General features: G+C 34.0%; 1 protein-coding gene across 2 annotated transcripts in view; it reads right to left on the minus strand.

The window, feature by feature from the left end:
* TUSC3 (tumor suppressor candidate 3) overlaps nucleotides 1–27,235 on the minus strand; it is a 107,417-nt gene that overhangs the window by 75,613 nt on the left and 4,569 nt on the right. The window contains exon 1 of one of the 2 annotated variants that reach the window (XM_039699120.1): nucleotides 23,869–23,937. The exons of the other annotated variant lie outside the window; for it this stretch is intronic. Coding sequence (XP_039555054.1) covers nucleotides 23,869–23,934 — 66 coding nt within the window. The 5' untranslated portion in view covers nucleotides 23,935–23,937. Of the gene's footprint in view, nucleotides 1–23,868; nucleotides 23,938–27,235 lie in introns of those variants that run through there. 2 annotated transcript variants of the gene reach the window in all.

A 27,235-nucleotide genomic window follows, 5' to 3' on the forward strand; every position in this document is an offset into this window, starting at 1 on the left:
ACACAATTATTTCAGGACAACATTCATTGTGAAAAAAACAACCAACCAACCAAACAAGAAGCAAACCACAAAACAAGGTTGCAATGATACTGCAAATAAAGTATCACATAAATCTATCTAATGCATGTAGCTTAAATTCCAATTTACTTTAACAGTCTCCATTTTAGTCTTTAATTACACTAAGAATAATAGTACAGAGAAACTAATTGCACTAATAAACATATTTCACCAGTATAAGAACAGTTAACTTCTCTAAAAATGTGTCTGATAAAAATTCACAGATATGCAATTACTGATCCCATTAAAGTGGTGGCAGAAAGATGATGGATTCAACATTCAAACTGTTCTTACAGGCATTCACTCCTCTGCTGTCTCTTGGTCACCTGATGTCTGCATAAACATGTAATTTATGCTACAACATACCAGTATCCTTGAACATATAAAAGTATTTTTATAATTTGTAAAACTGAACACACAATAATGGCATATATTTAGATAATTTCATATAATATTTCCTATACACTAAAAAGGGAGAAGATATAAATCTACTTTCCTGCATAAGTCTTCTAAACAAGATCTCAAATAGCTCATGGACTTGAAAGTGCTAAGAAAGGTAATTTCTTTGATCTGTTTACATCTTAATTCTTCTCTCTAATATTTTGTAGGCTACTCTAAAACCTGGGGGAAAAAAAATTAAATATATTTCACTTCTGTCAAAATGTTTTCCTATTCACATTAATGAAAGCAGAACCAGTACCTTTATCAAAAATATTTAGTCTCTCTTTTGAACTTGTATTTAAACAGGAATAGAAATCATGGGTCATGTCAAAGTTACAAACTGTAATTTCTTGATTCACAACCCTAGGCCTAATGGGGAACTCCAGGATTAAATATCTGAATATTCCAGTGAACAACACATTATTCTGCAGCCATACACTCATAAACTAATTATTCTACTGAGAATGACTATAAGTACAGCAAGTATTTTCTTCTCTAATTTCTCCTCTGCAAGAAAAGAGAAGCATGAATTAATGCAAACATTACTAACCACTAAGATATACAGAAATCTGTTTGAATATTTTTTTCCTTCTCTGATTATTTATTTATTTACAAAAAGCCATTGCCCAAATATAATTGAGAAGCCATGTAAGCTGGCACAGTATGACTGACTTAATATTATGCTCCATTGACTCAAAGTCATTTAGCTGTGACTGAGGATTTGCTTTTTGGAATGAGACACTGATTTTCATCTTTATGTAAAATGCCTACATTGCAGCATAATACCTAAAAATGTCCTTTTAAGGCTGATTAGATAAATGAACAGAGAATCAAAACTACTGATTTTTTTGTTTCTTCTTTTTTTCATTATTATTTTAGCCCATAAGTTGTTCTGTTAGAGTTTCAGAAAAATCTGGTTAATTTCCTATTACATGATGTTGTAATTTTCTGAATGTTATAAAAGTATTAACATTAACATTTTTTTACACTGTGTAAGATGCAACATTGAAAACAGCCTGCATAACGGTTTACATGGATGTATTTTCTCCAGTTGATATTACAAAGATCATCAATTTCCAGAGTACAATAAAAACTGACAACTGATTTCAAAATGCAAGAAATTCACCCTGTTTTGTATTTAATAATTTTCAAAATTTTTATCATTTGTCACAAACTTTATAGTAACTAACATTCATTTAAAAATAAAGTTCATCTGATTTAAATAAAGCCTATAAGATCAACAATATGAATTACCGAGTAAGATTCTAGTACTGTAAACAAGAGCACAGCTTATCTCAGGAAAGATAACACCTACTGTATTGCATTAAATAAACAAAAGTTAAATGATTTAAGTTTTATAGAAATAAGCCTAGGTAAGATGACTTAAATGACTATAGGCTTTTCACCTATAATTTTATTTTACTTTTTTTTTTCTTTATAAGCATAGGAGTAATTAATTACATAATGAGAAATATCACAAGGTTGAATTATGAATTAGAGAAAAGATTCTACAACAGAAGCACCAGCTAAACCTCAAAGTACATTTTGCTTAGGTCACCTTTATACTGTAAGGATATTAGTCTCAGGAGAGCATAATATAGGACATCCAGGATGATTCCAAGAGTGCTTGTTATACACAAAAGCTAAAAAAGCTCCATTTGCTCTCAGTGGAAAACAATTCAGGGTGACCTAGCAAAAATATTGCAGAAGTTCTTAAATATGGGAAGAACTCTTTAGCTAAGTATTAAAATTATGCACTAAAAGTTCTAACTAATTTTGCACATACATTTTAATTCATTAAGATCAAACTCCTAATTCTAAACTACTATAATTTTTTTCAATATTCAGTACCTTCAGACTCCTGGGAATTGGATTCAGCCATACCTTTCAGAGTGGAAAGTTTATGATTTCTATGCAGATACTGCCAGTTAACTCTATGCACAATTATAATCTCACAAATGAAAACTCTTTCTAAATCCACGAACACATCTCAAAGCTGCAGATTATCAAGATGTTTAATATCAACTTATTTGGCCTGCCATTTTCAAATATTTTTAGGTTAAATTAAACTTAACTAAGCCAGCCTTTTAAACTAGTTGCTATTTAGATTGTAATTCTGAGTTTCTGGACCCCAAGGAGGTTTTTTTGTTAAGTTTAGCTTTTGGCAAGAGTCATCTCAGAGCATTCAATTTACAGAGGAGAATTATGAGTTAACTACTGAAAGCCATTCTGGAACTAATATATACTTTGTGTACCTGTCCCTTGCTACAAAGAATATTGACTTCTCAACACATTATTAACATTGTATTTATGTTTAAAAGTAAGTAAGTCTTCCCTTTACTTCTTCAGTGTTTGCTGAAATCAGCAGGGAGCCTTATTTAACCTAGATCATTTGAAGAAATTGTATTTCTCTACTAAAAGCAAAGGTTTGACACTACAGATATTTCTCTCCATTTTTTTAATTCTAAAAGTAAGAGTCCAGTGTCTCTGAAAATGTGAAAATAAGTTCTTTCTTTTACTCTCAAGGACTGAATGTAAAATTGAATGTTCTACATACAGTGCTATATAACCAGCTGTTCCCTCCCAACTTTATCGCAAAATATCTTTGCCAGCTGAACCTCTTACACTATTAAAAAAGAAAGTGTTATAGAGTAAGCCATAAGAACCTGCTAATCCAGGATCAGGTTGCTCATATACTAGTTTTGTACACACCAGAACAAGTAGCTCCAGTATCCCATATACCCCAAATTACATGCTGCCCTGGGAAAAATTCAAATAACTTATGTATTATGTTCCTTAGGGATAACAAAGAAACAAACAACCCCCCAAAAAAATTAAAAAAAAAAAAAACAAAACAAAAAAAACCAGAAAAAAACTAAATAAACCCCCAAAACAAATAACAACAAAATCCAAACAAAACAAGCAGCCACACCTAACCTCTGGACAACTCTTGGCAAAGTTCAGTCATCATCACAGTACAGAAGTATTCCCCGATGTTTGGATGGAACCTCTAGTGTTTAATTTTGTGCTGGCGGCCTCCAGTCCTGTCACTGGGCACCAACGATTCTGGCTGTCATTTTTATCCTTCACGTATTTATTTACATTGATATAAGTCCTCCTGAACCTTTGCTTTTCTAGGATAAACAATACCAACTCTCTCAGCCCTTCTTCAGAACATTTTCAACTTCAGAATGTTAGGTGGAAAGCATATTTAAAGGACGTGCATGAAAAGACATCACTTTACTGAAGAGTGGTTCCATCCTATTTTTTGTTTTTATCATTAATGTAAAGTTCTGCTTTACAGAGCGGGTAGCATCTAGAGAAAAGGTGACTTGGACAGACATCAACAAAATTGTTTCTTTGTTCAAAGTGTATTTGCTCCTTGTTTCACAATAAAGTAACTCACAAACTGAACTGCTATTGAAATACTGCCAGTCACCTTTCCCTTTCTATCCCTTACTGCCTATTTCCCCGCATATTTGTGGAATGACAAGATTTTAAGTTGAAAGCTGATAAAGTAATGATGATAGCAACTTCACAAAGAGGTAATTCACCTCAGAAATTTGAGGTTGCTTTGACTTCGATGGAATGCTACCAATAAATCACAGTTTGAATGGGGTCAAAAAGCCAGAAGAGCAACAAAAGTTCAGGGTATTTCTGGATTTTCTCCCCGAAAAATTAAAAAATTAAATAGAACCTGGATCGTTTTTGCTTTCTGTAAACAGGCATGCTAGAGAGACATTTTACAAAGCCATTGATAACTCGGCTCTCTTCTCTGTGGAACCACATAGAGACTAATCCCTCAAAGCCCTTAAGCACTGTGCTACAGAATTACCCAGACAACCTAACCAAGGCTAATGCTAAAAAAATATCTTTCTTCATCTTCTTCACTTTTCTATGTGATTCCAAACACCAGTTAAAATACAAACGCTGTATTTCCAATCCCTGGAAGTACAGAATAGAGACTAAACTGCTACAACAAAAAGAAGTTTTATTTAAAAAAAAACTTATGAAAGGCTAGCTAAGGAAAGCATAAAGAATTCAAAGTGAATTAAATTATAAAGGAAGACTAGGAAGGGGCAGTAGCAGCTACTGTTAAAAGAAAAGTTAAGGATAGATCGCTTCAACAACCATTTGAAATGTAAAATGCAGAGTAAATACAGAAGAAATCAGAGAAAATTTGGTTCTATGAGTGAAAACATAGCAGAATGAAGGGGCAGAAGTTGAATTGTTTCAAAGCACACAAGCACTGTTTGATAATCAGAAATATAACTGCTTGAACAGGAAAACAATGACACCTCAATCAAGCATACTGAAATAATTTTGTCAGAATTTCTTTAAGAATAACACTTGCTTTTTTAAAAAAAAATTGCTCCAACAAGGAATACAAGAGTACTTCAACTTTCTTTGTTGCTATATAACAGACATTTAAAATTAGGGTAAATAACATAAAAGAGTTTTAGAGGAAGCCTAGTGACCTTTAACAAAATCAACAAATCAGCAGAGTTCTCCACACATGCAAAGAACAACTGGTTAACTTCATAGAGAGAATACATAAAGCATCTATTTGAAAAATATTCTGGATATGAGTACTCTGGTTTCTTCATCTTCTAAAACATTAAAAAAAAACCCAAACAAACAAACCCACAATCAAACAAAACCAAAAAAAAAAAAAAACCAAACCAAAACAAACACAAAAACCAGCAACAAGTGCCAAAACCCCAAAATAACACACAGGCAGACATCATGAATTTGTCTTTTTGGTATTACTGAGAGAATTGTCAAATACCTATTTCTCATTGGCACCTTAATATAAAAGGTTATCTTTCTGATTGGCACACTGGGAAGCTAAAAAAAACAACAAACATAAACCAGAATTAAATTTCTCACTTGCCTCTTCACAGCAAGTGAATTAAGAGAGTAATGTCAGAGGAAAGATGTGGTGATGATAAGTAATTAACAATTTCTTTCTGTCTCTGACAAGACAAATACTTTCTGAAATAAGATACCTAACTATGCACAAACTAGTCTGTGTAAAATTAAAGAATTTTAAAACTTATAATCAAAAATTGCAGACAAAATAATTAATTTTTAGAGTGGAAAAAGTTTGTTACTGCCAAAGGCACTGGGACATCTTGCAACTACCTACCACAGATAAAATTTTGCTTCCTCCTTAAAATTCCATGTGTTCTTTATGTTTTACTCATTAACCCAAGTACCCATAGGATTAAACCTCCTATGGCAGAAAAGAAATATCATGCAAAATATTTTTACTAGTCTCACTAAAAAAAAAAAGATAACTCCAGACTTGGCTAATAGAAGACCTATCAGGGTTAAAAACAATTACAGATTTAAAACAAAGCAAAACAAACAACAACAACAAAACACCCACCACCCAAAAAAAAGCGAAAACCCTCTTAGATTATTCCTTTGCTAAAGCGGGACATAATTTCAATACCTAAACCAGTCAAGAAATCATAAGCTTCAATTCTATAAAAGACCAAGTAGAGATCTATGATTATTATGCATCTAAAGTTTAGGTAAGCAAAAAGAATACTGGCACTTTTAAAGAGTAGGGTGCTTAAGGGCAGAGAAAAAATAGAGAGAAAAAAATTATTTGACACTTTGGTTTTTGTGGTTGATTTTAAGGAGTCTGTTGATATAGAATAATGAAAAATATAAAGGAGAAAGCAAGCATGATTATAAAATTTAATACTCCACAGACCCGTCCTAGAGTTTTGCTTTGAAAACAATCAGAATAATGAATCTGAGAAGCACTTGCCCTATTTTTTCCCAGCTGAAAAAGAGACATTTTTCCTAATTTTCTCAATAATTACTTTTCCTGATTACCTTAATGCACACAGATATATTCTGAAGTCCTCTTTACATCCCAAGTCCATCATCGTAGGAATATAACAGAGGCAGTACCAGCTCAGGCCACAAGTCAACCTAGTCCATGTGCAATAGTGGATTCCCACAGAACTCAGGTACTATTGTAAACATATTAATATACTAGTATATATCTTCCCAGCCTTCATCATTTGCATCTCAAGGACATGCTGAGGTAGAAAACACCATCTTTGTATTTAACATAACTCCATAAAGAATTAACACTGAAAAATTACTGAAGTCAAAGGCTACATAATCTTTATAAGGTAAACAATTCATATGTGAATAAAATTTACACACATTCTTGTCCTGTATTGGTTTGAAGCTAGCTGAAAAAGATTCAACATAGCTAGTTCAGCCTATTATCCTATATTTAAATATTCTAATTTTGATATCTGCATTCTTTAAGGTCAATATTAGACAATAGTTAAGCACGTCACCTTCCACTTCCCCCCCTCAACTACCATTCAACCTAGATTTTGAAGTCAGTTTGGCAAATAAAAAATGCACCTCAGAAATGCTTACTTATAGCCTGGAGAATAAACATAAATTGTTTCCCTACAAGAAGTTTTCCTTATTGAGTGTGAAGATCTTCTGTTCTCCACTTCCCATAGAACTCTAACACAGCCCTACTTCCCTTACAAATGCTGCAACAGTAGCCATAATAAAGAACAAAGTTTGCCAGTTAGAAGACAGAACACACTGCCACTCCTACTTTTTACAGTAGCACAATGGTCTAAGCTAAAACAGGTGCTATTGGAAGGAAAACAGGAAAACTGAAACAGTAACTGACCAAAAAGCACAGAATGGTTCTGATCTGTTCACTTCTCAATTTAACAAGACAAAATAATTGATAGAGATAACCAAAGAGGCATGTTAACTAGTGAAAGATCAAGTGAGAAAAAACCTTTTATAAGCTTACACCCCTCCTGCTCCCTGAAGTAGAGTAAGAGGGAGGATCTTCTGATAGATAAGGAATAATTGCTATAGAGAGGAAGATTAGATAGCCCTGAAACCAATGGTAAGTGATAAGTAAGTGCAAAGCACATCAATATGCTTAGCAACAAAACTAGTGAATATTCATGGAACATGCAAGAACAAACAGTAAATCACTTCATTACAAGGAAAAATGCCAATCAGGAATATTGACATTGGTTGCACCACTTTAAATATAATCAGTCTGGGAGATTTTCATCACAGAAACTTCCTTCAGTCTTAAAAACATGACAGAGAAAAAGCAGGTAGTACTTCTCAATTCATTCCAGTTTTCATCCAGCACAATTTACACTCCAAGGGAGTTTTCATCCCACACAATTTACTACACAAGGGAGTCAGACTTTCACAGTTCAAGAACTGGACATTAAAAAAAAAAAATACATTTTCTACAGAACTGTATTATTCATTCTGTCAAAATTTCCTTTTCCCTGCATTATATATGTGCATGTCCCTAACTAAAATTCTCAACATACACAATTAGTTTGCCCCCTCTATACTTAGAAGAAAACAGTTATGACAAACTCTCATTCTGACAAGCCAAAAGATGAGTAAAGTAATAGGAATTACATTCAGATTCAAGAAATCCACTGCAGACATTTCAACTCCTTCCTGAACATTCAGAGAAATAATACATCAGTGACCACAGGGAGGAGAAAGCATCACCAGAAATTAGATGCAATTACTGCCCTAATCCCTACAGACACAAAGACTGAGAATACACTTTATCTCCATTTGACAGAAAGCTATCCTTTTACAAGAACACAACATGATTTGCTATAAAGTTTTAGGTCTGAATCATATTTAAAAATAAGTATGAGGCATTACTTTCCAATTTACTTTGCTGGTACACAAGTCCTTATCTCCCACTCCAAGAATGTAGCTAAACTGAATTGAATTTACTCTGCCAAATAATGTATATAGGCAAAATAAATACAAAAAAGAAATTTAAATAACAGAGTGAAATATCCTGCATTATGTATACACATGGACTTACCTATACAGGACTGAAACTGGATGATTACTAACCAAGCACACAAATGGGTTGCTTTATACGCACACTCCAACTTGACTGAGATCATCTGACTGCATAAGTAACTTACTATAAGTTTGGCTCACTGGCTTTGGCCAAATATCCAATAATTTATTTCTGAGTTAGTTCTAATATGGTTAGAAGAGACCATATTTTTTCTGAAAAAGTACTGCTTTGTCGAAAACTATGTAAATTAATGGTTCAGAAAACAAATAAGAGTGCAGAAAGGCAAGTATTTAAAGCTTTCATAATATAGAACAGACATGGCTTGTGTGCCAAATGGCTTTTTACCAGCTGCTTGTAAAAGGGGCTGTGAGAAATAATCTGTAGCATGACTAAGTCAATTTGCAGATACACAGTTCTGTCTTCAGGATAACTTACCAGAATTTGTAACACTAAAATAAAGCTTCATATTTATACAAAATCAAATACTCCACCTGAGGCACATTAACAGTTCCCATTTAGAAAAGAGTTAACCAATGAGTTAACCTATGAGAAAAATTTACTCTCCTGGTACTTCTAAAAGACACTTAGACCATCAGGGAGAAGTAGAAATATGCAAATAAAGCAGTTTTCAGACAACTAAAACTCAAGATATCAATGAATACAAGAAGTTTCAGAAAAGGGTATATGTTAAAGACATTAGCGTAAAAAGGCAATGCTTTCAGAGAGGCTGCAGGTTCTAAAGGAAAATCATCCTAGAGTCCGTACTACAGCTCCTTTTTCACTTTATACCTTTTTCATTACCCATTGTCAGGAAAACATCCACTTTTCCCATGGATATTAATGTGAAGAAGGAGAGGTAAGTACTATTGACTTACTGATGTCAGACTGGGCCACCAGAACTGTTGGAGCAGAATACAGAATGGTAAAGAAACTCAATTTCTTCTTGTAGGAAGATTTCCAGGAGATATTCTAAAAGGAGAACAGGAGCAACAATGATACAGGGAGGAAAGTAGACCTGGAAAATGGTCAAGGGGTATAAGGACAAAGGTGCAATGTAGCATGCTAGCTATGTGAACCATATGGCTGAACAGTATAATCTAGTATGTGTTACATATCTGAAAGAAGCAGGAAGTTACATTCAAAGTGTTAAACAAAAACCTCCAACAGAATCCATGACAACTGTACTGAACTCACAACTGAATACAGCCTTTGAACTGCAGAACAATACACTTCCTCAATATTACTGACACAGAATTTATAGGCAAAAATATGTTGTTCAATATTCAAGTATAAAATCATAGTTCCATTTACATTGAACCAGTTGTGCAAACGACTTGTTCTTTTGGTATTTTTTTTAAGTAATCAGAGCATTAAGAAATCCTAATGAAGGAGCAGAATTTAATTGTGTGTTACTGAAGAAGTGCATTAGAGACAGTTTGGGTCGCTAAGAGTTTGGAAGCTGCAAGTCAAAGAAGGCAAAATACATGTCATTTGCTTATTTATATATTTCTACATACAGAATACAAGAGACCAATGAAGCCCATGGATTAACATGGTCCACAGTTGCTTTGCCACATTTTTTCGTCTAACCACAGACAAGATTTTAGAAACTTGACAGAAAAATGGACTCAATGAGCTATTTAAAAAAAACCAGTTTTGTAGTGCTTCGTGATGTGCTATTTCAATAGGAAAACATTAATAAAATGAATCCAGAGATACTTGTTTTTAAGATTTAAATGAATGGACAACAAAGAAGATGCAGGATAATGAAGAGCAAGAAGTTGATACAAAAGATTGCTTACACACAGAAAGGGTAAAGTAAAATATCTTTGGTAACTTTTGTTTACTATTCATAGTTGCAGAAGTAAATGATATGTAATCTGTCAGATATATTGATGGACTAGAGCTAGAAAATAAACAGAAGACAGATGTGGTAGGTAAAAGACTGTCATTTTTGTAAGTTTTCAAAGCAGCCATTGCCTTAATATTCATTAACTGTAGAGAATCTTTATTTTATCCCTGAAGCCCTAATTATTGTGAACCCACACTGTCATCTACATTTTTTTGCAAGACTGCATCCTCTCCCTTTTCAGAAAACTTAATTAAATCTTTAATAAGCCAGTATAAATGTAAAGGATGTGGAAAACATAATATCACCTTATGCATATTTATTAAATTTCTGCAAACCCTAAAGCATTTCTCCCCAAATTAATGGTATGGAAAAAATCAATTTTAGTTTACCTACTAATTTCTTTTCTTGCAATAATTCCATCTGTTAGTTCTCATGGCAGGCATCTTGCTACTAAAGGGCATCTGAATATAGTCTGCAGAAGTTGGTATCAACCCCACAGCTGATCACTTCTCAGGTAATTGATTAAAATAATGCTGTTTTAATCATTGTGTGAAATTAAGCATGAAATCTACCCACCCTCACCAAGTGGACAGCCTTATATTCATATGCTTGCACAAACTGTAACGTATAATGCAGCTTAAGATCATCCAGGAAGGTACCAATGACATTCTAGTGGTGTTACCACCATATAAATATGAATTGTGGCATTGAAACTGGTGATAGTATAAGTGCAATTCCTAAAAATACTTAATCCAATACAGTTACTTCAGGTAACTCATTAGACCTCTTTGACAAGCAAAGATCCTAAGATAGATACGACAGATCACTGAACCGAATACTAATGGTTTGCATGCATGCAATCTTATCCTAAGAAGAAACACTACTTTCAAATAATATTAGCATATTTAAGTCATCAGGGGACAGAGGAGGACAAAATGCTCAAATATTATAAAGAATTGTAAAACTGAACTAATTTTGGAGAAATTACATGAGCTCCAAAAAAAAAAATTAATCTTAATTCCAACTTTGAGGTTTGTGATGAAAACCCTATCAATTAATTGATTGATTAGACATCTGCACACTGTTGATTTCCTCTGGTTGTGGAAAATTTAACAGCTACGAAAGCATGACTTGCATTATTCATCTGGTCTAACTTTGAGAACTACAAATGGCATTTATAATGTCAGCAACAAATTTCAGTGCTGAGCATGCTGATAAAATATTTGGCTAATATTCTAAAAAACTATATCCAACCACCTTTCAAATACCCAAAGTCCGACGACTAACAAGATAGTGGATCTAGTCTATCACTCTGCAGTGCATGTTTGTCAGCAGTGATATAAGAAATGGTTATCATCACCTATCGATGGCCTATCCCATGTCATTATGATAAGCATATGCAATAATATAATTGGCTAATTACTTTCTTGTTTCTTTGTTCAAAAATTGCCCTCTCCTCATCAGCTTAGAACTGGTATTAATTTTCAAATGGCTGCCATTCTCCTCACATCCCCCCTCATCACATCTCGTAGAAGTGACCTTCACACTTTGTTCCCCAGCACACAGAGCAATCAGGTGGGTGAGTACAACATAGAGAAAAACTGCATCATTAGTTTTTAATCACAGGAAATAACCCTTCTCATGCATAAACCTACTTGTCTCTCTCCAAATGACTGATGGAAGATGACCAACATATTAGACTGAAAAAAAGTATCTCTTATCAGTTACTTCAAGATCTAATGTGTATTCACTGCAGTACCATTCCTTTTATCAAGACGTAATACAGTTTTAATTAAAATGGTTTTAAAAATCATACATTCTTGATACTTAAAATTATTTTAACAATTTTAAATGCTGTAGAGGTCATCCCATTCAAAATTCACCTCAAATCATGGTTAAACTCAGGAGTTTCCATGGGCTGCTGAGGGCATTGTCCAATAGTTTATATAGACTGCAAGGATGGAGATTCTGCAACTTCTACAGACATCCTCTTCATTATTAATTATTTTTTCCCTTTAATTTCCACTGAAAATTTCCTTCTTCCTGCACCCTCTGGCTGTCATTTCACTATGCAAACTACTAGATTACGAATAACACATCCATTCCTTGTGTTTCTTGGGAAAAAACTGAAGAAAAAGATGAAGAGCCCTGATCTTTCACCAAGTCAGAAACTGCATGATTTTCAGACTGATATTTATCCACAGGGAAGAACTCCTGCTCAAAGCATGTACAATATAAAACCTATACAATCTGAAAAACTGATTAAGTTCGATATGCCATATTAGCTATTTGTGTGCATAGGAAAAACCAAATGTGTTTATCATAATAGTAACATACAAGTCCGGTTCTGCAAATTTAAATCTCTTCTAGATCAAATGGGTAATGTCCGCTTCAAAGGCCAAACAATCAGAGAATTACACCTAGGCCAATGTTACTTAATTACTCTCAGTCCCAGACAGCTGAAGCTGCATTCATTGTCTGAGACCATCATCAATAAAGATCCAGATACCAACCAGTTATCATTAAAGAAGTATGTGCTTCAATAAGAGAATGGGCTCTTAAGCATCTGCAGTGCAGAGGCCAATATTTGGTAGAGTCTTAGTGCAGTATACAGTGGGAAAAGGAGAACATTACTCTTAAGAATGCTGACCCACTGTGAAGAACATGTTCCCGTCCTACACTGATTAAGATGTAAACAAACCCCCTCCATGGAGATGGTAAAAACATCATTGCAATCCAATCTGTGCATGGCAAATTATAGGACTGATGACATAATAAGTTTGAATATAAATGATTTGTCATCTTCACTTCTTTCAATATTCAAGGCTAAGAGACAGAAAAAAAAATCTACTTCAGGCCAGAAGCAATTCTTGTAACAGAACAAATTAACTATGAAGCAAGGCAGCTGTAAAGTCTTTTGAACAGTAACTCTGTTCAGTGAATTCAGAAGTATGTCAAATGGACAACACTACTCTAGATAGTAGGAGAGATGAAAAGAAGTTGCTTTTTTTGACAGCAAAATACTTGGCAAAGATGAAGATTAATAAAATGACAAGGCATGAGCCGTGAGACTTGGCAATCCTCTCTCGATGCAGTTGTAACTACAGATGTAGATTCCTTAACAGCATCACTCTGTAAAGCATGGGAAAAGACATGCAAGACAGGACTGACGAACAACTCATGACTGAGCATTCCTCATGGAGACATCCATTAGTAGAAAACATTAGGCTCAAGAAAACCAGAACTGAAAAAAGTGGAAGGGTGGAAGATTACAGGTTGGTGAGGAGATAATGCTTCCCTTCTCTGGGTATCCATTTGCATTTCTCCTTAGGAAAAAAAATAAATAAATACTGGATTAGGTGAACTCCAACTGAATGAGTTAAGCCATTCTTACCCATTTTACATTGAGATCCTAGATGATATGATGGTATAAAATATTCAAAGCACAAAGTAGTTTTAAACCACTGCTCAGAAAGGAATTAAAAAAGAAAATAGATCATCTGATTATCACAATATGGCACATGGTTTCCTGTTCTGGGAAGAGATATCATCTGAACCATTTTCATGCGACAGAACACAGCAACAGGACAAAAATCACTTCCAGGAGGGCTCCTGTCAATAGATGGACAGTAAGAGAGGCAATGATTAGAGCTTAATGAATTAGAATCATCCATTTTATATATTAGAGCAGAGAGTGATCATGATGAGATCAGAATCTATTACTAGCTTTATGTATTTCAGCAAACTGCATTAAGGACTGAAGCAGGAAAAATAAAAGCATTTAAAAGAGATCGTATTTGTTTTGATAGCATTTCACACCATGTCATTTCATTTTTCTTCTCCAAGCGTAGCAAAGAATTTATAGAGCTAATTCATGCAGCCTAACTTGAATTTTCAGGGAAGAAATGCAAACTCAAAACATACAAGTCACAATGAAGACCTCCAAGCCAAAAGCAAGGAACATATTAAATCTCAAAGACAAAAGAAGGTCACAGGCAAAAAGAATCATGATGAGTCTCTGAGAACTACTACTCTTTATGCCATAATTAGAAAAGTCAGGTCCAACAGAATAACAATCTGTATTGAATATCTGTAAAACTTAATGCCCTTTAGTAACTTATAGTAATTGGGGTATCTGAAGGATTTATCCTTGTTACTTTGCAGTGTTTGGAAACACAAGGAGAGCACATGACACTTAAGTATATGCTAACAATCAGAACAGTTTCAGCAGGAATTTCCACAGAGAAAACCTGAATCACATGAAATAGCAACTGAGTATTTCCTTCTGCAGTATAAGCTGCAAGATTACTTTCTAAAACAATGATTTATCAACCTGGAAACAAATGAATGATTGATTCAAGAGCAAGTTTAAAAAGATAGAAGCTGAAAAATGAATAATAAAAAAAGGGATTCTTAAAATTCTGTCTTTACTTGCAAAGGGTATAGACCTGGAAGGAAAGCTGACATGAGGCAAATAACTGAATTAAGACTGAAAACAGCACTCAGTCAATTTAGCAATAGAGAGACACTCAAATAGTGACTGAAATAGGGGGATGGCTGCTAAGAGCGAGAAGAAAATAGTATGACATAGTCTTTCTTGAATGATGTCAAATTGAGCCCATTAGGGGCCTGATTTATACAGGTTATATCTGTATAAATACCAGCACTAAATGTGCACATGGGCTCTGATTTTAGAATAAATCACACAAATCAGAAGGTAAGAAAAAAGATAAGTACCAAATAATGAAATCAAACCATCGATTCCTTTCCACATTTGTCTCCAGATATTGTCATGATTACAGGTGTGCTTTCTGCTCCCACTCCAAAGAAATCCAGAGGGGTTTACGGTAAAGAATGACAGAAAAATTTCTAAACAATACAGATCTCTTCAGAGCCATCAAAATTTTACTCAACCTACTTTTGCATTTCATTCATCTCTCTCCTTGGAGGAGAGCAAAATCTGACAATCTATCTTAGAACAACAGATATAAAACAGATTGTGGGAATACTTTTAAAATCTATCTGCATATACCAAGAAGAGTAGAATACAGAAAAGAAGGGAAAATTTAAAAATACCAAAATTCTTGAGAAGAATGTTGTAAATATTATAGAAAAGATTAAACTAAAGGCTATAAGGAAAAATATCTGGATAATCACAGAATTGTGACACCAATTCAGAAGTATGATGACAAAACACATGCAAAGGAAAATCATCATATGAAGAAAAAGTAGAATCACTGGGAACTGCAATATGAATAAACAGACTGGAAGAAAAAGAATGCAGTATTACACTGAAGGCAAGAGACATACAACCTAATACAGGAAGTGAATGTAGGCAGTCTAAAATTTGACTTTGAACAGACTACAGAACAATTTTTGGCATAAAATACGTGCATAGCTTTTCCCAGGGCAGCCACAAATGTTCCAGGATGAAGTCTGCTCTTTGAGTTGAGCAGGCTTTAAGTTTGCATCAGTATATGTGAATATTTTATTTCTAGAAAAAAACAGAAAAAGCTAAGATAATAACAAGAACTAAAAAAAAAAAAAAAAGGAATTAAATTATAAGAATCAATACACACACAAACAAAAAACCCTCACCATCTGGGACATAGGAAGGAAATAAGGAGACTTTTAGGTTAAACAGAATATCAACATAGTCACAGGAAGAATAAAAGTAACTTTTCCTGTATCAACTTGAGTTTGTAGCTGGTGAATCTGCATTTGATAAAAACCCAGAGGGTCTGGAAAACGAGTTATACTTTGAAAAACAAAAGAAAAAAAAAAACAAGTAGAAAAGGCAATGAAAAACTTTATTAGAAGATGACTACAAATGGCAAAATTCTGCAGAATCCCTATCAGAGGAAGGATACAAGATTATAAGAGACAGATCTACTATTATGCTTTTTCTTCATGAGCACTACGGATAGAGCTGCATAAAATTAGAAAAATTTGCACCCTTGCATCCACACTTTTTCAAGACCATATTATGCTGGCATTGTCAAAGTTTTAAAAAACACCAGGGAAACTGGGTTTTTCTGACCATGTGCAACCATAAATATTTGATGGACTTCTATTATACATTCAGTTTGTTCTGCTTTCAGAAAATATCATAACACACAGAATTCAATTTCATAAATCCTTTTAAGTTTAACAGACTTTTGCAGATGGACAAAACCTATCATGAGTACTTACAGAACATTTTTTCCAAAATTAAATTTACTAAATTTGACACATTATTTGCTACTAAGAAAGGCACAGACCACATAAAGACCACTACTTTTCCAAGAAGAATTGAAAAGAATTTGTGTTGCCATACCTCAAAAATAACAACAAAAAAAGGAAAAAAAAAAAAAAGGAAAAGGCAATGTATACCCCCTTCTTTGCTATGAAATGGAAAAAGCAAGAAAAAAAGGAAGTACCAACCTTTACAGTTTGTAAAATTGACAAGCAACCAAAGAAGTTACACAGGAAACCAGTTACATATCTAACAATTGAATTGAAATACCTAAAGTCTGCAGATGACTTCAGCATTGGGGCAGTCCTATCAATGTTTCTCTCTCAAGGTGAAAAGATAAGACAGCAAAATTATTTCTTCTACAAGGATTTCAGAAAGTAGTACCTTATTTCATTGCTTCACATGAAATTCATGAAAGCCCACTTTGGTTTCAAATCCAACTCTTCCAAAATTTTTTTTCTCCAAATATCAGTCAATCTGCTTTAGGACACTAACAGTAATTATCAAAAACAATCAGAAATATATACAGCACTTCACATGGTTTACAACAGCAACATGATCCAGCCAATTTAATGGACAACCAGACCAGAAAGTGAAGGGTCCAAAACAAAGCATGCAAACTAATAAAAGTCCTACTTCATATTAAAGAAAATTCACATTTTCTCTTCTTGCCAGAAATGACTAACTGTAACACAGAAATATTCATATGATACAACTATTTAATCACCAAAATTTTGATGCAAGCTCAAAATGTTGATTTTTCTTTCTTTCTTTTCAAGATATGCAAAAGCATCATTTTCCTTTTTTTGTGTTATGAAAAAATATTTAAGTAAAGAGATTCTACAAGCAATTTTAAAAAGCTAGTGAAGTAGGCAGTAGAAAAAGTTTTGAAGGTATCACAATTAATTGAGTGTAAGCTTCACTTTCAAAAATTAGGAAATGTGTACATTACAGCCATTGCACATATTTTAATGTATGTTTCAGAGTACTATGTCTCCTAATGATTTCTGCAAACTTTTCATCACAACTCATGGTCATTGTGAGAGGAATCTTCATCTACCCTCATATTATTTCACTGTCATTTGGCTGCTAATGATTATTCATAAATTCTTTGCCATCTCTGACATTCACTCTCCATAGTTTTATTTTATCCATTCATTGGTCACTTTATTGTCACATTTTCCTAGCAAATTCTTTTTCTCAGGAGGCAAAAACACACACATAAATATGACAGAACCACTAAGTTCAGCCTTCTTCCTCATGCCTAGTACCTCAGCATTTTTAAACAAAACATTTAACCTCTCTCAGCCATCCACATGAGGTTCTGGCATACTTGCCATTTACCCACACATAAGAAACAGAAGTATCACAGTTTCCTGAGCAGGAATTCTTTTAATCAGAATACTACCTTCCCAGTAAGTAGTTCATTAGAACAGAAAGGACATAGCATGGCGCTAAGTTAATTAATGGATTCCGTGGTACAACAGAAGGTAGACAATCTCCAGTGGCAGATAAAGCACTTAATCCTTTTAATATAAAATAATTACTTTGCACTTTTAGATCTATTTCTGAGTAGTTTAAGGAAAAACTATTCATAGATACCAGCACATTAATTTTTATCTAAATAAAAAAATATTATTAGTAGGACAAAAGCAGAAGTTCATTGTGGAATATTAAATTATGATTGTACAAGCAGTCAGGAAGCTTTAATAGAAAACCTAATGGTTTTACAATGTTAATATGCTATTGCTGTTTAAACACCGATACTCAGCATTATTTTCTATGCTGAATATTAAAAATTCAGGTATTTTATAGTGAATAACTCAATAAATCACATTGAGCAAACTGGAGGTGAAAATAATGTCTACATTAGAAAAATAAAAATAAGAATGGCTTACCAAGATTACATTTCATTCTCAAAAATAATTCTCATACTATCATGAAGTCTATATTTTTACCTTTCAAAATTAGCTTCTAAAATCCACATAAAATCAAATTTCTAATTCTATACATTTTTCAGAAAAAGTTGCTATAGTTCTAATGATGGAAACCAGCTAAAAGTGTCTCTCTAAGCCAATTTTAAAGCACACTTTTTAATTTTTTTGTAGTCAAAATTCAGTATAAAGACTTGAGTAAAAATGTGCTTCCTCCAGAACATTTTTTGTAGAGAGAACATTTTTACTATCAAATCAGCTCATTAGAATCAGAAAAGTTCCATTTTCACTTGGGAGAAGTACAGACATCAAATTACTTTTGAAAACAAAGCTGCTGTATCAGCTAATGAACTCGTAATTTTCTCCCTCACAGCCAAGCAAGCATGAGTTCTGCATGAGAGCACAATGCATTCATTGCTCAAAAAAACTGATGTTGCTATAACTGAACAGCTTCAGCTACATTTTTAAATCACTTAAGACACATGCCAATAGATGAATACACTAACACAACCATAACTAGATCACTTTAATACGGTGGGACAAAAAATGCAATGAAAAATTACAGTTTAGTTTTCTAGTATTCTACATGTCATCTGAATGCACAATATATACTTGAATTCACGACCCATCTAACATTGCTCACTTGAGGCTCTTGTAAAATGAACACCATATCTGTCCTAACTTTATGAAGGGAATAAGGAGGGAAATATTCAGTTCTTACACACGTGGGACCATCTTCATCAGTACTACACCCTACAGGTGGCTAAAGCTCCAATATCAACATAATGGAATTCTAGAGTGGGTGACTTAGGGCTTCATTGCCTCCTGGTGTAGCTCACTTGCTAATATATTTTCTACAGTATAAAAAATTTTGCACTAAAATTTATCAGCTTTAATGCCTCTCCTCTCATTTATAATTTCATTAAAACAAAGTAAAATAATGTAGTATTTGACCACTTATAAATCTATATAATCTATAAATCATTATAATCTTGTGCTATACACTCTTTTGCTTGGTATCTGTAGAAGTATTGAGGAACTTAGATTAATCCACACAGAGCAATTAATCGAGGAATTTGGATTTACATCTAACAGAAATGGAAACCAGAGTGGGTAATTCTAAAGTGGAACAAGCTTCTACTGTCTGCCACCAGATACTTACAAAACATACCTAGATTTTGTGTAATCTCCCCTTGTTTTGATATTACTTTCTTGTAATATCCAAATGGCCTAGAATTCTGAAAGAAAAATTCAGATTTGAGAACCTTTATGTTCCCACCAAGACCACTATTACCTTTAAATATTCCAGGGCTGATTCTCTGAGCACGGGTTGTAGTGCACTGTGTACTTAGTTCCTTCAGCCACCTCCACTGTCACACAAAGTTACAACTGAGTAGGTGATAGCTGCTTAATCAGAGAAAGCAAGTGTACAGAGGTTATCCTGAGAAGCCTTCACTACTTTAAAGTAACCTTGATTTCTTCCACTGCCTTCCCAACTGGTTTGGCAGGCAGTACTCATGTCCAGATGGTGGACAAGTAAACCTACTTGAACAGATTGTATTACAATGTTTTACACTGAACAGTTATTGGATTAAATGTATAAATAGCTGTGGGAACCCAGGACTTTCCTCTTTCAAATGATCATCATTCAGCTAGAAAATTATCTTCCTCTTGTCACTCCTCTGTGGGCCAGTGAATTCTGCAACATTCTCCAACCTCTGTCCGTGTAAGAGGACAGTACAGAGCGCAAACAATGCTCTACAGGGAGAAAACAACAGATATACTTCAGAGCAGGAACTTTTTGAATTAATACAATAATGAAGATCATCTTCAGAGGATCCAAGCACCCAAAGGAACAGACAGAAAAGTGTTCAGGGTTACTTTACATGGACCAGCATAAAATTTCCCAGAAATCAAATTAATATAAACTGCTCCCACTGTATCAGTTTCCCAGACATGCTTTAACCATAATTCTACTGTGGAAGAGGCTGAGAAGTCACATTTAATTGAAATTTTAAATCTATTGTGAATGTTACAAGTTCATAGCACACAATGACTTAAGGAAGCTTAGTTTCTGTCCACAGAATGGGCTAAATTACAAGATGTCAAATCAGATGAGGACTGTCCTTCTTTATGCACTACAGCAGAACTTCAGGGAACTATTACTTTTAAAGAAATTGCATTATGTTAGCAGCCTCACAAATCAATATGCAGTTACATGAGGTCATTTTGGTTTAAAGTTTTACTCTGAAAGCGACAATCTTCGTGAAGTCTGGTTGAAGTACTTTGATCATTTATAGCCTAGAGTTACAGGACAAAAACCCACAGATGTCAACACCAGGGCAAATCCTATTTCATCTAGACCAGGGCAAACCAATGCATGTAAATATACGTGTGTGCATCTACAGGCACACAGCCCCACATCTTGACTGACTGATTTATTCAGCTTACAGGAAACAAAAAAATGAAAAAGCTTACAATGAATTTGAAAGGGAAAATAACTAGCAATGCCCCTGACAGAGTACAGGGAGAAGAGAAATGTTCAGATCCCTTGAAGTTGCAAAGTAGAGCTACGAACTAGGAAATTGGGTGAAAGAATGCAGAAGTAGACATAGATCGTAAATGTAGCTGGAACCAGCGGATAAACAGATAATGAGGAACCTAAGTGGTTTTGTCGAAGTCATGTAAAATCAAAAGAGTGGACGCCCTAAGGAAAATTCAAGACAAGGTCCCTTAAAATTTTGGGGGCTCTCAGTGAATACAACCACCTTTAGATGATCCTGTAAGACATAAAAAAACTTCCAGTAAGGGGCAAAGACATGTCAGTTCATTCTAGGAGAAGTGATGGTTATGTATTAGCTTGGAAGTATGTAGTAGTAACTATGTACGGTCATGATGGAATAAATACCCCATTGTAAAATTTCATTATATATATTCAACAAGAGGAAAAATCCTGTGAATGTGTGCAGCACTGTAATAAAGAATGCCTGATTTCTAATACTTGAAATTGTGACAGAAAATTATTCTCTGGCTCATTTCAGTATCACCCCAAACCAAAAAAAGGATAAAGGAAACAAAAAACAATTATAATATCTAGAGTATGTCCAGTAGATATCAATAACTTTATCTTTTCTTCTAAACAAATTGCCCACTAAAGAAGTTAGTGCACTGCTATCAACTAATAGAGATTTGAAAAAAAATTTAGAAAAGAGCTTCTATTCATACCTAGCTCAGAGGAAAACATATGTCACAACAGAAGAAAAATATTTGCGCAATAACTTCAGCATCAATGCACCATTTGTGTCCTGTCCATAACAATTCCTGTCTCGTCTACTCAATGTGCTGTCACATTGTCACTAACTGAATCCACCAGCTGTGGACAAGTAAGAGACATAACAGTTGTACATCTTCAGTTTTGGACTGAGCTTCCTGGGACTGGTATTCTTCAAATTCCTATGAAATTCCTGACATTCATTTTCCATTTCAGTTGAAGCTTTAGTAGAAATCAGGCATAGAACAGAAAAAAAATGGAAAAAGTTTCCACTGAAATGTTTTACAGCTGAGCCATCAGCTATCAAGAGTACAAACCATGGCTAAAATACTTAGAAGTGTGATGCAAAAATAATGTAGAATTCAGATAACTTTACACTACTAGTTTCTATGCTCTAACAGATTTCAGAAGGATTTAAAGACACTACTTCTGAGTACATTTGATCATTGAACTTGGCTTCAGAGTTTTTATTTTCCCATACATATTTTTTCTATCCTTCAGCCCAATGATAAAAAAAAATAAATCCTACTTTATCAAAGACATTAACTTCATCATGTTCCCTTTATTTTCCAAAACACAGGAAAAAACAGGAAATAATGTTCAGGAAATATGTGATGGTATTTTCATTTAAGTCACAAGAATGTGAAATGTTATACCAGACAGCAGATTTGCACATGAGGCTAACTTGTTTTTCACTGACTAGATCTGAGGAGAGAAGCTAACCAAGTTCATCAACACAGGCATCTGCAACACAGTAATTCTGCTTCCCATCCAACTTCTAAGCTGCACAGACATTGCAATGGAGGAAAAAAATTGTCAATGATCTCTAGGCCTCTGAACATGCCTTACACTTTAACATGCCAGACTTGGCCATGACATCAAGTTATAGCCCCACTTAAGAGTCAGATAACAAAGGTCGTAAGTGCATTAGTATCCCCAGGCATCAACTGAAAATACCCAATATCAGAAGATAATCCTGGTAAAAGGTATGGCAAAGGATTCACTTGAAAACAAAACCCACTTATTTCTTACGAGTTTGTGCACTCTTCTAAATTGCAGGGTTTGACTCAAGTAGGGGGAAGCATATTCAATATCATCTTCACCCATGTGGAAGTATTCGGGTCCCACATCTCAAAATCCCTGAAACCTATCCTATAAACCATAACCACTAAGCATGCTTATACCATCTCAAATGACCTGAACAGAAACCAGAATATATATACCACCTTGACCACATCACCTTAAGTACATCACCATGTGATGAAAGAAAAAGAAAACACTACTCTAATCAAGTTATTATATAATTATTTTAATTTTTATTATTGTTAAGGACTATGTACATAATCCTCACTGAAGAATCAGTATACAGTCATCATTACTACCTCTCCTCCTGCAGCTGAAGAGTACACCATACTTTACCAGCACATAATCTGAATAGCACAGCTTTTATAGTTTTGACTTTAGCATCCAAGTTCTGGAGAATTATAAGATTTCAGAAACATCCTTTTTCATTTTGTATTCCCTAGTTCAAGATCACCAGCTAAAGAGCGTGCTGGTACTGTGACCTATGATGAGGTGCTCTACTGTTAATTAAATTGCTCTACAATTCCCTCACCTAACTGTAGCTTGAATTCCTCTCATTGGAAAGACACCTAAACATATGTAGATACAGCTAATTCATTCTTTTACTGTACATAGCCCTAGCCCTGTAACTCCTAGAGTATCTAACTAGGTCAGTCAAAACAGACACAGGTATTCTATTTGTATTCAAATACCTTCTTTATCTTAATAGATAACCTTGCAAAAAACAAAGTAGAGAAAGGAACTGTGTCTCAAAAAAATCTGTCTGCTCAGCCTTCTCACTCCCTACGTTAATTTTCCGTGCAGAATCTGAATCGCTAGCTACATCTTTTCTACAAAGACAAAGATTCACACTAAAATACTTTAATAGGATTAAAAAGAAAAATAATTTTAAGTTTCATATTTTTAGTGTATTAGTACCCCAGTGAATCTAGTAATTATGGATTAAATGCAATTTGTATTTCACTGCAGTTTACTACCAAAAATAGAAGAGGGTCATATGCACTTGATAAGTAAGAGAAGTCAAAAGAACAAAATATTTTAAGTAACAATTTGAACCACAGCAAACAAAGACAAAACACCTACAATTACCAAGGAAAGTTTAAGCAGTACCAACCAAAAAAATACCTCTCTTACCTTATTGTTAAAATAACCATACTCCTCAGCATAGTGCAGAAAAAACACTGCCATGTAACAATTCATTATACTAAACAGACTCTTGCAGGACAGCAAAGTCTTGAGTTAAAGGCCCAACTTTAGATTCAGAATGCACCCAGCCACTGACAAGATCTGGAAACAAAATGTGTGAAAAAGCCTGAATGTGCATGTATGCCCTGAAAACATAAAATGAATTAGCTAATTAATTAACTGAACAACTGTCAATTATTTTTCATGAAAAACAGGCTAAGTATCAAAACACTTCACAAAACAATCAAGTTACAAAAATGCCTAGTATAAATTAATAAAAAAGCCCCAGAAATGAACCTTAAACTAGAAATGGGAATTTTACAGTATTACCTAAACTTTTGCTTGACAAACTCAAAAATCTACATTGAAGAGATATTTACATGGCTCAGACATGAACATATACACAGTGAAATCTCAAAAATCTAAACACAAATATCAATATCCAAGATTCAGTAGACTCATAACTGGCCTTTTCAAGGCAATTGGTTAACAAAAGCAGTTGAACATGCTAATATTTTAATAGTAGAGAAGACAGCAATACTGATTTAAAATTATGAAAAAGCTAAAGTAAAAGCAGAGTAGAAAATGGTTTCTATCCTTCAAGCAGCAGATGCTACAGACTATAACCTTGAGCAGCTCTGTGAGTTCAAAAAGTCATTCCAGAGGGACTGCATAACTGTAATTACCACTTCTGTTATGAACTTGGTATACAAAATGTTCTATGCAACACAGCCAAACTCTGCTAAGCTTAATGACCAGTTCATCTGAAATTCAAAAATTAGTTGCTTTAGATTCAGCAGCAAAGGATAAGAAAAATTAATGAAATGGCATAATTAGGCTAAGGACTGCAACTCCTTAGGAAGAGATTATGAATTTGGGGTATTCCAGCATAGTATTATCAAATACAATCATCAAAAGAAAGTAAAATCTTAATAGCAAATACTATTAGGTGGGAGAACAGTCTGTTCAGAGAAATGCTTCAAGTCCTGCCACTACTTTAGAACTCAGGAAGAAGAGTGTTTTCATGAAGAAGCCTGCAATAGCAAGGGTACAAATCTTTTCCATGTCATGGGACTACTCCGTAACCAAATTATTTCCAGGCCTTTTTTTGAATTTTGTCAGAAGTCATCCACTCAATGCACATATAAATTTATTTATCCACCTTAAAATATGAAGGACTTGTGAAAATCACAAATAAAAATATGAGTTTCCCTGTCTGAAATATAGCTTTCAGGTTCACTATAAAATATCTTTCCATTTGGTTAATGGCAATTCCTCATTATTGAAAGTTGTAACCAAAAAAAAAAAGTTATTACATTTTATATATACAAACAATGAAGAAAATATCATTATATACTTTTATAAAACCTTATAGCATTAGATAAAAAGAAAATATTGAATTGCCTTAATTTTAGCTCCTCTACTTAATAGATTTATTAGAGCAAGAGAATGAGGCCTAAAGCAAATACCAGGTAAAGGTCCTTCTTTAGTTCTGACCATTATCTTAGCCAATAAAATGTGACCTTGAAAACACTTTTAAAAATTAAGAGAATAAATCTGAAGACCCAAACCAACATCCAAAAAACCCAGTGCTTTCTCATTCTGCTTTTACTGACTGATTTTTCCAGAGCATGTAGAACTCAAGCAGATACAATCTGTATTTTCCATGTGGTTGCACAGGATGTGCTGTATAAATGGTTATAGAACAGAACAGGGGAGAAGATCAATTATGTCACTGATCTGTCTTATGACAGCAAGGATGCCAAACAGAGACATCTGGGACAAAAAGTTTCAGTAACCCTATCACAAAATGCTATCAGGCCACTATAAGCATCCTTTATTTCACTTACTGTATGCAGTCACTGAAGTTTTCTACACAGATTGGTTAAAGCCAGAACTGCTACTTAATTTTGCCAAGTTGTTGCAAAACTTTAATTAATTAGAAATAAATGAGAAAGGGATATAGATGTTTTATAGGGTTGCAAAAAACCAGCAGAAAAAAAGGAATTCTTGCAAATATTTTCTTTTTCCTCTACGCTTTCCCCATTCTTTTTAGAATTAGCATTAAACTTCATTTAATGAATTTTATATTTTCAGGAACGGCTTAGAACTGTTATTTCACTTCAAACTGAGAACACTTATTTTAAAACTTTAAGCATTGTTTTTAAAAAGCCTCTCTCTACTGTAACAGTGGTTAAAATGTCCACTTACATAAATTCATACAAAATCTCCACTTAAAATACATCTTTAAAATGGTTTGATGGCAAATCTACAGTGAGGCCTGAGCTTCCCTCCACAATTTCAAGTTTTGCCACATCTCAATTTTTAATGAAGTTTTTTAAGAGAACTCTGTAATTGGTGTAACTGCCAAATGCTTTCATGCATCCTGTGTCAAAAGAAAAAACTTGCAGTGCTCCTCAGTCTGCAGACCAAACACAAAATTTTCACAATTACAAGACGAAGAAGGCTTTATATTCAAGTTTAATTTTAAACAGAATTTCAGTAGACCAAGATGAGAAACTTAGGTTTTAATTATCAATGTTATTTGAACAGTATCAGAGATCTTGAAAAATGAAGAATTTATTCAACTATATGTGAAAATGAATATAGACTGAACACTCCCCATCCATCACAAACCTTTTTTCCTCCTTTCCTTTTCTCTGCTTGCTCTACCATGTTTCCTAATATTTCTGTCAATTAAACATGCAAGCAGAACACTGAACAAAAGAAAAGAATGTTACAGATCATTGAAAAGTAAGAAACTAAGTACTATTCTTTCCATTTTGGAGCAAGACCAAGCACAGCAGGTTTTGCTGGCTCTAGCTCTGAATGGATGAGAATTGCTACCTTTATGGTGAACCACTACCACAAATCAGATGTGAAAAACATTTTAAAGTGGAAGACGCCATTCTGGCTGCAACATTGTAATAATCAATAACTGCAAATAAACACAATAGGCTCACCATTAAACCCTAAATGAAAACAAAAACACATGGTGCAGAAACAAGGGGATAGTGCCTTAACCCCAGTTAATTTCAAATAAAACAGGAAAGTATGATCAGGACTGAAGATTCACTCAGAAAAATAATTGTATTTAATATTTTTAGTATTAAAAAAACATACAGCTTCTTCTATTTAATTTTAAAAATAACAACCAAACAAACAATAACCTGTTCTTTATGGTCACGATGAGGACAAGAATTAACAGGGTCAAAAATGCAGGCCTTGAACACACAGAAATTTAGGTTACATCTTTAGGGGGAAAGAAAAAGCCAGAAGCTGTAGAGCCACCATCACCAAAGCCTTCTGCAGGCAC

This window comes from Passer montanus, unplaced genomic scaffold (assembly GCF_014805655.1).
Source record: "Passer montanus isolate IOZ18808 unplaced genomic scaffold, ASM1480565v1 scaffold13, whole genome shotgun sequence".
Taxonomy (NCBI): Eukaryota; Metazoa; Chordata; class Aves; order Passeriformes; family Passeridae; genus Passer; species Passer montanus.